This window comes from Botrytis deweyae (genome assembly GCF_014898535.1).
Source record: "Botrytis deweyae strain B1 chromosome Unknown BDEW_002, whole genome shotgun sequence".
Classification (NCBI taxonomy): Eukaryota; Fungi; Ascomycota; class Leotiomycetes; order Helotiales; family Sclerotiniaceae; genus Botrytis; species Botrytis deweyae.
This window is the reverse complement of record NW_024066209.1, coordinates 633,393-645,584: the sequence shown is the minus strand read 5'-3', so window position 1 is coordinate 645,584 and position 12,192 is coordinate 633,393. Positions and strand designations below refer to the sequence as shown.

At 42.2% G+C, this 12,192-nt stretch overlaps 4 protein-coding genes across 4 annotated transcripts; 3 read left to right on the top strand and 1 right to left on the bottom strand.

Moving 5' to 3' along the window:
* Positions 1–2,803: 2,803 nt before the first annotated feature.
* EAE98_000899 (uncharacterized protein) lies at positions 2,804–4,963 on the top strand (the record flags this gene model as incomplete). The annotated part of the gene is made up of 3 exons (XM_038948516.1): positions 2,804–3,506; positions 3,566–4,048; positions 4,098–4,963. 3 exons carry the CDS (start codon positions 2,804–2,806, stop codon positions 4,961–4,963), a joined length of 2,052 nt encoding a protein of 683 aa, XP_038814782.1.
* Positions 4,964–6,608: 1,645 nt separating this feature from the next.
* Positions 6,609–7,574, top strand: EAE98_000898 (uncharacterized protein; the record flags this gene model as incomplete). Its single annotated transcript, XM_038948515.1, has 1 exon — positions 6,609–7,574. One exon carries the CDS (start codon positions 6,609–6,611, stop codon positions 7,572–7,574), a length of 966 nt encoding a protein of 321 aa, XP_038814781.1.
* An 861-nt stretch (positions 7,575–8,435) lies between these two features.
* Positions 8,436–9,455, bottom strand: EAE98_000897 (uncharacterized protein; the record flags this gene model as incomplete). Its single annotated transcript, XM_038948514.1, has 2 exons — positions 8,436–9,184; positions 9,293–9,455. 2 exons carry the CDS (start codon positions 9,453–9,455, stop codon positions 8,436–8,438), a joined length of 912 nt encoding a protein of 303 aa, XP_038814780.1.
* A 1,093-nt stretch (positions 9,456–10,548) lies between these two features.
* EAE98_000896 (uncharacterized protein) lies at positions 10,549–12,033 on the top strand (the record flags this gene model as incomplete). Its single annotated transcript, XM_038948513.1, has 3 exons — positions 10,549–10,623; positions 10,687–10,708; positions 10,916–12,033. The coding sequence occupies 3 exons, from the start codon at positions 10,549–10,551 to the stop codon at positions 12,031–12,033; spliced, it is 1,215 nt and encodes a 404-aa protein (XP_038814779.1).
* Positions 12,034–12,192: the final 159 nt, after the last annotated feature.

The following is a 12,192-nucleotide window of genomic DNA, read 5'->3' as shown; positions in this document are numbered from 1 at the left end:
AAGTTGAGTATATTAGGCACGAATACATCTATCGCCCAGTCATCATTTCACACAAATCCTTCAGCAGCTACAAGAACAACCACAAGCACAATCGATAATTGTTTCCGATATACCATTTTTGATTGTCAAAACGTCTCACAACCCTTCCAAAATCTTCCTTGGACATGTTCCCCCATTTCATCGATTGGGTATAAAATCCCCGAATGCTACTCGGTCGGGTACTATAAACAGTGGATTTCTCTTGCCAGCGGCCGTACACGTTGACCTCGAGAATTTTTTCAAAGCACACGTTCTTCCAATACTTTCAATTCTACAGCCACAAAATGGCCTCGACCTCGTCTTTTATTTGAGGAAATCTGGGAGTGGTGGAGGCAATGCGTTTTCAATCGACTCATCACCAGGAGAGGAAGATGTGTAAATATTTCTCATCACAAGATGACGGCTTTGAAATTATTACAGTATTGACATCATGACAAAGGGATTGATGATTGATGATTGATCACCTACCCTCTCTTCTCTATTCGATATGGAGTAAAAGAGGATCCTTTCAGAGACCGCCTCAAGAGTCAATGCAGGCCCATCCATTTTCAGTTATGATATCTGCCAGTGCTAGTATCATGAACTTAATAATAGCTTGAGGGAAATTATCAATGTCTCCACTGTGGAGAAAAGGGTAAATCTATGGAGTGGTAAATTTATGGAGTGGTTCTAGAATTCAGCCATTTCACTTATTTCTCTACTTACTCCGTACATCTACACCTACTCGTAAGGTTACAGCTTATATCTAGCTTTCCTTCCCTTTCTGTTATTCGGCTTCCTCCTTTATTCCTCATCTGCTATTCTACTGCACAGGTACATCTCTTTCTTGAGATGACAATCGAACATACACGGTGAAGGGCCTCTGTCACATACTTCAGCTCCGAGGCTTAAACATGGCCTTGATTTGGGTCTTCAGGATCATATATTATGGGGCAGATGGAGATTCTTTCCACTCTTATGCTCTTCATTCCAAGGATACCTTCGCCGTTCCGGTTGAGGTATCAATCCATACAATCAGCTGACATTCTCGAAGAACTTCCAAATCCTCCCGCCTGTCCGGTAATGAAAAGGCAATCCCGTTGCGCCTCTTAGATGCATCTCAGATGTCTCGCTCTTATCGTGGCCGGGAGCGTACAAGATCGAGGAATCACGATGATCGGGTACAAATGATATCATGTTTGTCCTCTGATGCTTACGCCATGAGGTTACGATCTGTACTGTTTCCATCGATTCGATCTCCTCACGATGAGACAATTCCATTCTTCGAAATGAACGTTACAGAGGTCATATATCTAAGACATATGTGCTCTAGATTTCTACAAAAGTATTTCTCGGCGCATACTTCAAAGTACTTACGAGTAGAGTACCAAAAGCGATTCGTCTCACACAGGTATAACACTTGACCCAAAAAGAACTCACCTGATGATTCTACCCCGTCTCGAAGAGAATATTTTGGAATTTGGGCAATCCTAAATAATGTACTTTGAGCTCCAAGAGTAATGTTATTGATTATTGCAGAATTTTAGGACAATACAAACTCCGACAAAGCAGCTGTACCATCCATCTCACACGATGTACTTTGTACCCTCACGTTACGAGAAAGAAAGAAGGCATTCGTCAGCCTTGCTACGATGATTTAGCCTTGCATAAGGGTCCAACGATACCCAGGTGGTCCCTTGAAGTTCAATCAATCAATCTGAGATCCTGCATAATTCTTGATGCTGCCAACGTTTCGAATTTACCTTCTCCATGACCTAGGTAGTCTCCCCATCACAATACCGACTTTGATTGGTCTGGGATTTGAGAAGCACGGCATTCACGAATTCCAATATTATTTGATAATTGATTCCAATTGGAGATTCGGAGATAATGTTCGATAAATAGATATGGGAATTTGATTGGTATTTGTTTTATGCTTATCGATTATTCAGCTGTGATTTTGATACCCATCTACGAGTACTGGTTGATTGGAAATTACCTGGTTGTATCTTTTATCTTCTCCCACTCTTCGAGGACCGGAGTACAAACGAAAATGATGACTGGATATTGGGACCAAGTTCCAACACACTACTGTTCTGTAACCTGTGACTTCTTTTCTACTCGAATCATATCATGGCATAGACATTGAATTGATATGATCTGAAGCGCGTTTTGAACTCATTCATTCTTCTGTTTTGGCTAAAGCATTCGAACAATTATATTATCATTATCACCTACCTACCTAGTTTCATCACTCCTCTCCCTTCCCCCACAGACTTTGATTCCCTACATCGTACCTACTTTCCCAAGTCCTAAGCGCTCTCTCCAGATGACGTACCGGCCGTGTACTTTTGCCTGCGATTTTCAATCTTAAAGTCAAGAAAGTCAAGACCCAATTTTCTATTCATCGCAGACCACTCACCAAGCTTTAACCATTGGAATTGGGTCAATCCGTGGCTCGAGGGTTGGTAGCTCAATTATCAGAACTTGTTTCTTGGCTCACCTGGTCAAGAGAGAAAAGATCCGGCAGAAGGAAAAGAAACCGAATTCTAGATTTCTCAATTTACATCTCTTTAGTATCTTATTATTGTTCCGATGGTCCCCTAAAATATTTCTCGATCTTTTCTATTTACAAGATTTTAGACTTGTCCTTAGTATCAATCAAGGGGACCTTGATATTGATATATCGTATAAGCAAAAAGAAAAGAAAACAGAGAACAAACACCCCCTGGATATATTTGTGTTTTCGCTCTCGAATTCTTTTGTTTACAAAAGATAAGCAAAAATGCAATCGCGGCGGGAATCTGCGATTGAAGATCCAAACTTCTTAACAACAACGGGAACAGAATTGCCAACGTTATCGACATCCGGAGTTTCTGGAAATAATGCAAGAAGGAACAGTAGAAGAGAAAGTATTGGGGCATCTACAGCACGTACATCGGCGAATTCACTAGCACAACAAAACACACTGAATTCTCAAAGAACAACCGGACAACCACAACGACCTCCACCAGCGGTATGGCGACCAACTATTCGAATCAGACGAATACCATCAACGGCCAATCTTTCTGCTGGAAATTCGCAGATTAATCAACCTTATGACAATACGTCTCGGAGAGATTGGCAGACCCGCAATAACTCAACTCCACACGTTGATAATCATCTCACATCAGTCGACGATACTATTGATACATCGAACAGGCGTCGAAGTAGTTCTGAGCCACAACGCCCAGCATGGTTAAGCTCTCAATCAGCTACAACCGCCGGTCCACCACGAGTGAGGGCGGGTTCATATATTCCGTCTACCATTGAGGAGGCTTCTGCAACAAAACAAGAAGGTCCAATTTTTGCTTCAATTAATACCGGTGGAAATAATACGGCAAATGAAGTCCCTCCTCCTCTACAACATTCTCATACCCATAGTGAAGGGGTCCCAAGAACACAAGATGAATACGACACTGATCTTGTTGATTTCCTTGATCTAGTTGGTTTGTCTCCCCTCAATGCTGTTATAAGAATATCTTGAATATCTCTAACCATTTTCCAGATCCCGAAATTTCCACGTTGACAAGTCTTACTAATATTCAAAACTCTTTATTTATTCCATCACTTGGAAACCTATTTAACCGTAATCCAACATATAATCTTACCCGAAATGAACTTATCCGTCGACCAACCAATGATCTGGCTCGTCAGCAAACAAATAGTCTTTCTCGTCGTCCAACAAACTTGGCGGATCTTCCGACAATAGAAGAGCCTGGGCCAAATGACGAATTAGGACAAGCTCTCCCTCGCCCAGGAAGGCCTCGACTTCAAAGTAGAGATACTGGTGCTTTTACTCTCACTGAATCCATATCACATCCAGATGAGGAACATCCTCATTATGCCGTAGTCCCGGAAGGCATTAATTTGGATGGTTGGTCACCAGAGGATAAAGAAGAACTTAATGATCATGTGCGTCATCTATTACATTCAAGAAGAGAAGGATTCAAGCGAGCAATGAAAGGATTTGGACAATATGTTAGAAAGCGTAAGTTTTCTGCAATCATCTATGGTATACATTAGACTAATATTTTTAGCTCTCGGATTCTTCGTTACCCTATATGCAACTCTTATTACCCTATTTGGATTGGCATGGGTTCTTTTTCTGATTGGTTGGGTTAATGTTGGAAGTAAACGTCTATATGTGATCAACGTTATTGACAATGTTCTTGTTGCACTTTTTGCTATTATGGGTGATGGACTTGCTCCATTTCGGGCTATCGACACTTACCATATGATATACATCGCCCACTATCATCACCTAACATGGCGACTTCGCAAAGAAAAGGCTCTACCAAAATTGGAAGATCATAACGATTTACCAGCAATATTACCAGAAGATCTAGAAGATCAGATTGTCGAAGATGAAGTATCAGTTCTTAATCCAGCTCAACAAAAGAAACTTCAACATCATCAAAAGAAATTCAACCGATCTCATACGTTCTATAAGCCTCACGAAACTAACACACATCACGCATTTCCTCTTAGATTACTTGTCGCCGTTGTCGTTCTTCTGGATTGTCATTCTCTTCTTCAAATAGCTCTTGGTACATGTACTTGGGCAATTAGTTATAAGACTAGACCATTTGCATTAACTACAGTTATTCTATGCTGCAGTATCACAGTCAATATAACAGCTGGTGTACTTATCAGTATCGGAGATCATAGAACTAGAAAGAAGGATGTTTTGGAAAGAATGTTTAAGCAAGATCTGACCAAAGAGGCTATTCATAAGATGGAGAAGGCTAGAGAAAAGGAAAAGGAAAAAAATGGTGAACTGGAGGCTGAAAATAAAGCAGAACTTGATTTCCTAAGGGACAACAGACAAAATACTAAAAGGGAAAAGAAGGGGACAGGAATCGAAGTTCGGGATGAAAATGGACAAAGTGACACTACGACTTAGACTGAGGCCAGTACTTCGAAAGATCTATAAAGTTGTATAGGCAAGACATGAGGGATGTGTTGAATGAATTGTTAATATCATATTTGGGATATGAGTTTGAGAATTGCATGGGCGTGGGTGCGTGCCGATGGATGATGGATGATGGATGATGGATAGATGGGAATTTTATATAATAGATACCAGAGGCTTCTTCGTGGCCATTTTACTATTCTTTTAATTACTTCGATGAGTTTTGAAACAATTACATCACAAGGCAATTCAGCTTTTTGCTTTTGTTGCTCGAAATCTTTTTTTCGTCCTAGCATTCTGGTTCAATGGATGAATGAGATTCGATATGCAACCATTCCACATATGCCGAAGAGAAAAACAGCCACTGCAAGTACCTAGTACTCATTGGATCGGTCATATGCACTCCACCTCCACCTCCACCTCCACTCACCACTTTTTGCGCACATACATCGCTTACTTGATTAGATCAGCCACGAAGAAAATTCCATTCGTGTTATCCATACTTGTAACCCCACCCACCTCCAGGCTAATGTAAATGTCCATCCAATCCATTCATTGATACATAGGTAACCCTACCCCACAGCACCACCCAAAAATAATATATATTTAAATTGCGACTGAGCAGATATCCAAAAAGGCCGGATGGTGTAGTTGGTTATCACGTGTCCTTAACAATTTCACGGTTTCTGAAAGGTGATTGCGATTTGTTATGTTCGGACAAGGTCCTGGGATCGTGCCCCAGTCTGGTCAACTTATTTTTTTTTTTGCGTTTTTTTTGGATGTTTGGTGGGCGGGGGGATTTTAAGGGAGGGAGAGGGGGAGAGGGGAGAGAAAGAGGGAAGAAAGGTGTTTGTTTGGGGTTTGTGCGGGGGAGGGTGGAAGAAGAGTGTAGGTAGGGAGGAAAGGGAAATAGGGAGATGGATAGTAGATACTTCGTAGACGTGTATATTTGAATTATCTAATTGTGTAAAGGTTTTGATTAGACTTTTTTCTTCTTCTGTCAGGTTTTCGTTCGTTTGTCCTGTGGTATTTGTGTTTTCAAGTAGGTAGTTCCTACATTCTCTGTTTTATATTTCTCGATTTTCTATGTTTGAAATCTTGGGTAGCTGTATGAGTATAGGTTTGTTTGACTTGGGTTTATGGTTGCGTATTGAGATGGACTGGTTATGGTTATGGTTATTGAATGGTAAATTACGAGGAAATGTTGAGAAAAGTACGTCTTGACGACTCGACTCGACTCGACTCGACTGTTTCGAGTGGAATTCAATTTGAGTGGCATTGTTTATCAATCTGTGAACGGGTCAAAAGACTTCTGAAGTTGAACAAAAGGAATCCTCTTGAACATGATTCATACAGTGGTTGCGCTGTATGGAATCGGTGACATAAAAATGATCTTCTATTGGAGCGATAAAAAGATTCCTAGTCGTAGGTATTTTTGGATCTCATAATCAAATATGACGAATTTGTGATCATAAACTGCTTCAATTTCTAAGAAGTTCTGCGGGGGCATCGATTACAAATTTGCTTACGGGATTGCTCCAGGTGAGATGATCAAGCCCCCATTCTTGTTTTAGAACTCACATGTTTACGTTCACTTCGCTTCACCTCATCACTATCATTAATCACACTATTCAAAATGACAAATCTTTCACTTCCTCCCCCCTTTCTCATCAACGGACTCTCCTACATCCCACCCCCATCAGCAAAAGCATTCGAAGAAGAATTCGCCGGGATCCTCCCCCCGGGAAAAGATATCCCATCATCTCGAGGAACAATCCATTACTATGAGTTCAATCCCTCCGCCTCATCAAACACCAAAAAGGTTCTCCTAATCCATGGCATTGCAACAAGTGCCATTGGTATCGCACCTCTTGCTCGTCAACTTACAGCCTTGGGATCTCATGTGGTGATTTATGATCTCTGGGGCCATGGGAATTCTTCGACTCCGTTGGAGGCACACACGCCGGCGTTGATGCATCTGCAGATTTTTGAAGTTCTCGCGCATTTGGGATGGAACAAGGCGCATTTTGTGGGGTTTAGTTTGGGCGGGAGTATTGTGGCTACTTTCGCGGCGGTGTATGCGCAGGTGGTGGAGAGCGCGGTCATTGTAGCTGGAGCGGGACTTTGGAAGAAAGAGAATGGTGGATGGTGGAATAAGGTGCGGAAGGATGGGGATTGGATGGTAGATGATGAGAGTGATCGTACTATCATTGAGGAATTAGTGGGCTTCGCTCCTTCGAATAAAACTTGGAAAGAAGCAATTCGGCAAGGAGAATTTGTATCCCAGCCGATCGATCAATGGCAGAGGGAAAATCATAAAGGGCATGAAGCGAGTGTGGTTAGTATTTTCAGACATGGGAATGTTTTTGATCAGCATGAGAGTTATAGGAAGTTGATTGAGAGTGGGATCAAGATTTTGGTGATAGTGGGGGAATTTGATACTTCGTTTCCGCCAGAATTTGTGAAAAGAGAGTTGGGGGAGTTGGGGTGGGAGAAAGAGATATTTCAGGTGGATGGGGCAGGGCATGTTTTGGTGAGGACGCATGAAAAGGTGGTGGGAGGATTGATTGAGGAGTTTTGGGAGAGGGAATTTGGGATGTGAAAGGGTTTATGGGTTGGTTTTTTAAGGGAGAGTTTAGCAGGGGGAGGGCAGGATTATGGGGGTTTGGGTTTTGGTAAGTGGATAGATTGATGGATTTGTAAAGACATGAAGGTAGAAGAATATTTTCATATAATCATGAGTTTATGAAGAATTGCGGGGATGGGAATGTTGGTTGAGGTGTTTCCATTGAAAAGGATGCTAATTATTATACAATCTTGTAGAAGCTATGAGTGCTAGTCTATCTTTCGACATCTCATCTAAGTTTTTATGTAGCTCCTTGATCGCTAAGACATCTATCTAACCTGTAAGATGAGTGAGCTCGGGAAATATATTTTTCGAGAGAAGAAGCTGACTACGAGCTTCTTTTCATCTCCATAGACAAAGGCGGAAGTACAGTACATTGAATGAGGGTTTGAAATACATTCAGGAATGTAGACTTCAACACTCTAGCACGATAGTTTTCAAGTTTTCTACAGAAGGGGTGAATTTCTCTAACGAGATATGGATGTATGAGAGATCGCCTAAAATGGAAGATGACTCGGTAGAATGAATTCACAATGATTCTCCCATCAATGGTTTTGGATATCTTGTCATTATTCATGTATTCTAATAAGATGTAAGTCGCATGCTAGAGTTTTCCATCCTCTATGGATCCCATGCTGAAACGCCTTGCTGTAGAAATGGTTGTGAAAAAGAAAAAGAAAACCGCCCATGCCGACCGTAGTTGGTATTAGATTAAGAAACCTCCCCCGTAACATTTTCCCTTCCGATCCGAAATGTTACTCATGTCCTCCCTTCATTATCCCGTGCAGCCCCAAATGCTGCCGATACCCTCCATTCGTCATTCCATTCTATACAGATCTAGACGGATTCTCTCGCATAGCCATGGCCTTGGTACTTGGTCGCAGATGGAACTCTATCCTCCATCGGATATCCATCTCTGCTTCCTGTCGAAACTGGAGTCGAGTATTGTTGTCCCTTTCCTTGAATGATGGCACTTGGATGTCTCAGATTGAAAATTACCATAACCAAGAACATAAGCGTAGCATCAAAGACGTAGATGTACGTTTCGGTCGACAAAAGAGCACCGTCAGATCCTTGGACATACTCCGCAATACGGAATATCGATCGAATCATGATAAAAGTACTGGCAATGTAAAGAATATATAGATATTGTTGCCATGGTACAGCAGAAGCTTGAAGTCCGCCTTGTGCTTTGACGATTCTTGAGTGAAAGATGCCGGTCGTGAAGATGAAGAAAGCGAAGAAAACAACTTGGACGACGAGACCACCCGTGATGATGTTTTCGCCCAACTTGATATTCGAAGCGGTTTTGGCTTGAGCGAGCATTCCACCACCACTGGATTGCATCAGGAAAGAAAGAACATCGCCGGCGACAAATATTTTGGTGAGCCAGCGCGCGCGGATGATGGAATATTGTTCGCCGTCGGTGAGCACGATGATACGTCCGAGGACCATGTAGATGGATGCTGCGAAAAAGGCGGGGGCGATGAGAATGAGAAGCGTTTGCATGATGTAGGGTCCGAGTGTCCAATCACCGTAATTCTCGCGAGAAGATAGGAGACGCCCGACGTAACCTATGGCTTCAACTGTAGAGTAGGTTAGTATGAGTTGAGAAATGTGAAAGGTGTAGGTTGTCGGCAGCGTTCAGATCATGTGAAGTGAAGCTGTGAAGGATTGTGGAAGAGTACACTTACATAAACCTCCGATGACGAAGGGAATGAAATACCATGTTCGCTTGGAGACTAATTGGTAGATGTGGAGGATGGCGGAGATACCAAATAGGACTACAAAAACGCAAGATGCGGCTGTTGATGGTTCATAGTGATAGAGCATATATTTTTCTCCGTTGACCGACATGATGATTGGTTTGTGGTGAGTGTATCACGTTCGTCTAATCGTTAAATATCAATTCGAAGCTCAGGGGACGGAAAGTAGAGGAATATCGGGACTTGAGATCTCGAACGGTCGGTTTCTTTTGAGAGGAAGGAGAGAAGCTTGTAGATGAGAATGAGATATAGTAGAAGACTCCATTTTGAAAACAGGAGAGAGCTATATAATATGTGATTTCTGGAAAAATGCAAATTAGATAAAAAGTCGCAGCTTCGTACTGAGAAGCTCTTCATTGGAGACGTATTGGCGTATTCGTACATCGCTTCTCGCTTTCTCGCTTTCGGAGGGGCTCGCATAGAATGCGAGGAGGGCTGAGCTTTGAAGTGGGTACGACTAGGCGGTAGACTCTTGGACTTCCTGCCTCATGGGAGAAGCATGAATAGGATAGGATAGGTAATCTCAAGATTAGAAAGAGTCTCTAAAAACGTGATGTTGGGAGGACGATATTTTGTAGTGTTTTTGTTTTGCTAATTGTGTATTCTAACGTTTTCCAAAAATTGTTACTTCCATGTTTACAGCACAATTTCGTAGATTGAATACAAACAAATCTTTGGGTCTGTTCCCTTCACCGAGTCTAGAAAACTCGCAATCAACAAGCTAATGATCGTAATTGCGGTGATACGAAATTTGATTGGGGATGAGATCCAAAACAAATTGTCTAATTGGATCGCTTGGTAGTTCCCTTGCTAGCTCAAGCCACTCGCACGTCGCACTCGCACTCGCACTCGTAAACCTCTCGCACTTCTCGTACACGACTTCGCTCTCAACCTCACGAGTCACAACCTCATTCCATCAAACCACAGCCCCAGCCCCAGCAACACGCAGAATCTGACTTTGGCTCCACGGCAACTTCCTTTTGGCCTGTCAATTACTGGTATCTTGATATCCTGGCCATGCCTGTATTGCGCCTCTAAAGATAACTGATAGCTGGCAGAAAGGCTCATAAGGCTTCGGTATAACGGAGTATTCTTCAGTCGTCGTGTTCGGACTTCCCTCGTTCCTCTGGCCACTCCACGGGTCTTGCAAACGCGACAAGATAAGATCTCGTGAAAATTGGATCATGCAAGGGACGTCTCGTAAACCGCATCGAAAAGTCAGGACTGGTTGTCGCGTCTGCAAAACTAGGAAAATTAAGGTGCGGCTACTAATGTTTTCTTTGTATGGGCAATGAATGCATGATTAATGATTTCTACTTTAGTGCGATGAAAATAAGCCGTCATGTAAGACACTAAAGATAACGTGTTTGGTAGTCTGGATTGCAGTCCATTCTTGAAAGTTTTCAATACATGTTGAATTTGACTTGATCATGCCTTAATTGATTATATCTTGGAGATGATATCAAAACTTCAAATTCCTTAGGGCTGGATTGCAATCCAGAATATTGATCGCGCGATGAATGAACCTTTCTAATTCTAACATTCATGTAGGCAACAATTGTATCAGGCATTCCGTACAATGCGATATTATGATCACCAGCGCGGCAGTCACACCTGCTGCATCGGTCCCGTCGCCTAGTCCTAGCTTTAATGGCGCGGGGACTCCCATGAATAAGTTTAGCCCTATGAGTGCTACTGGGTCATCAATTTCTACCCACCAAATGCCATTACCTTCCATTTCCATGCTCGACAGTCAAGCACCAAACTTTACTCTTCTTGACATGGAACTACTTCACCATTACACAATATCTACGTCTATGACTTTGGCTTCGAGTCCTCCGATCAGGACATTATGGCGAATCAACGTTCCGGAACTTTCATACTCTCATGAATTCTTGATGCGAGGTCTTATGGCACTTGCGGCCCTACATATTGCTTATTATAAACCAGAGAAGAGGGATCTTTATATCGCGAGAGCTGCGTTTCATCATCAAAAGGCATTAGCTGATGCAATTCCCCTGATGAGTGACGTCAACGATGAAAATTGTACTTCCCTGTATGTATTCACTTCCCTCACCTTAGTATACTCGATAGGAAGTCCTCGAAGACCTTTGGATCTCTTGATTGTCGGCGATAATGATGTATCGGATTGGGTATCTCTTCTGAAAGGAGTCAGAGCTTTGACAGATCATGCTCCAGATTTAATTTACAGTGGACCTCTAAGACCTATGTTTACAGCTGGAGGGAGACGTGATCAATTGAGAAATGATCAGGTTACCCCCCCAAACCAAGATCTCATCAATCTAGCCAAATTTCTGTCAGAAACAACGCCTGATCCACAGGATTTGGAAGCATATATTCAAAGCATAGATGAGCTTCAAAGGTCTTTCGTCGTTCTTGCAAATAGGGATAGTCATAGTTTCGAGTTGACTGATGTGTTTATATGGCCGTATCGAGTACACGATCACTATTTAGTACTTCTTCGACAAAGGACTGCGGGGGCTCTCACAATTTATGCACATTTTGCCGTGTTATTGAAGCATCTAGATTCATATTGGTACATGAAAGGTTGGTCGGAATATCTAATTGCTCAAATTTGGGGTTTATTGGATGAAGAACATCGGTTGTGGATTAGAGGACCAATTGAAGAAATTGGATGGGTTCCTTGATCCTTATTCAAGATCTATATTGAGATTGTACGATTGAAGATGGTTTTGACTTTATCGAATGTTGTTGGTCAACAGTTTTGACACTGAATCAAGAGAGAAACGCTTGCAATTTGCGGATATATTATGTATTGTGATGGCTACCACGAATTTTTGGAATTA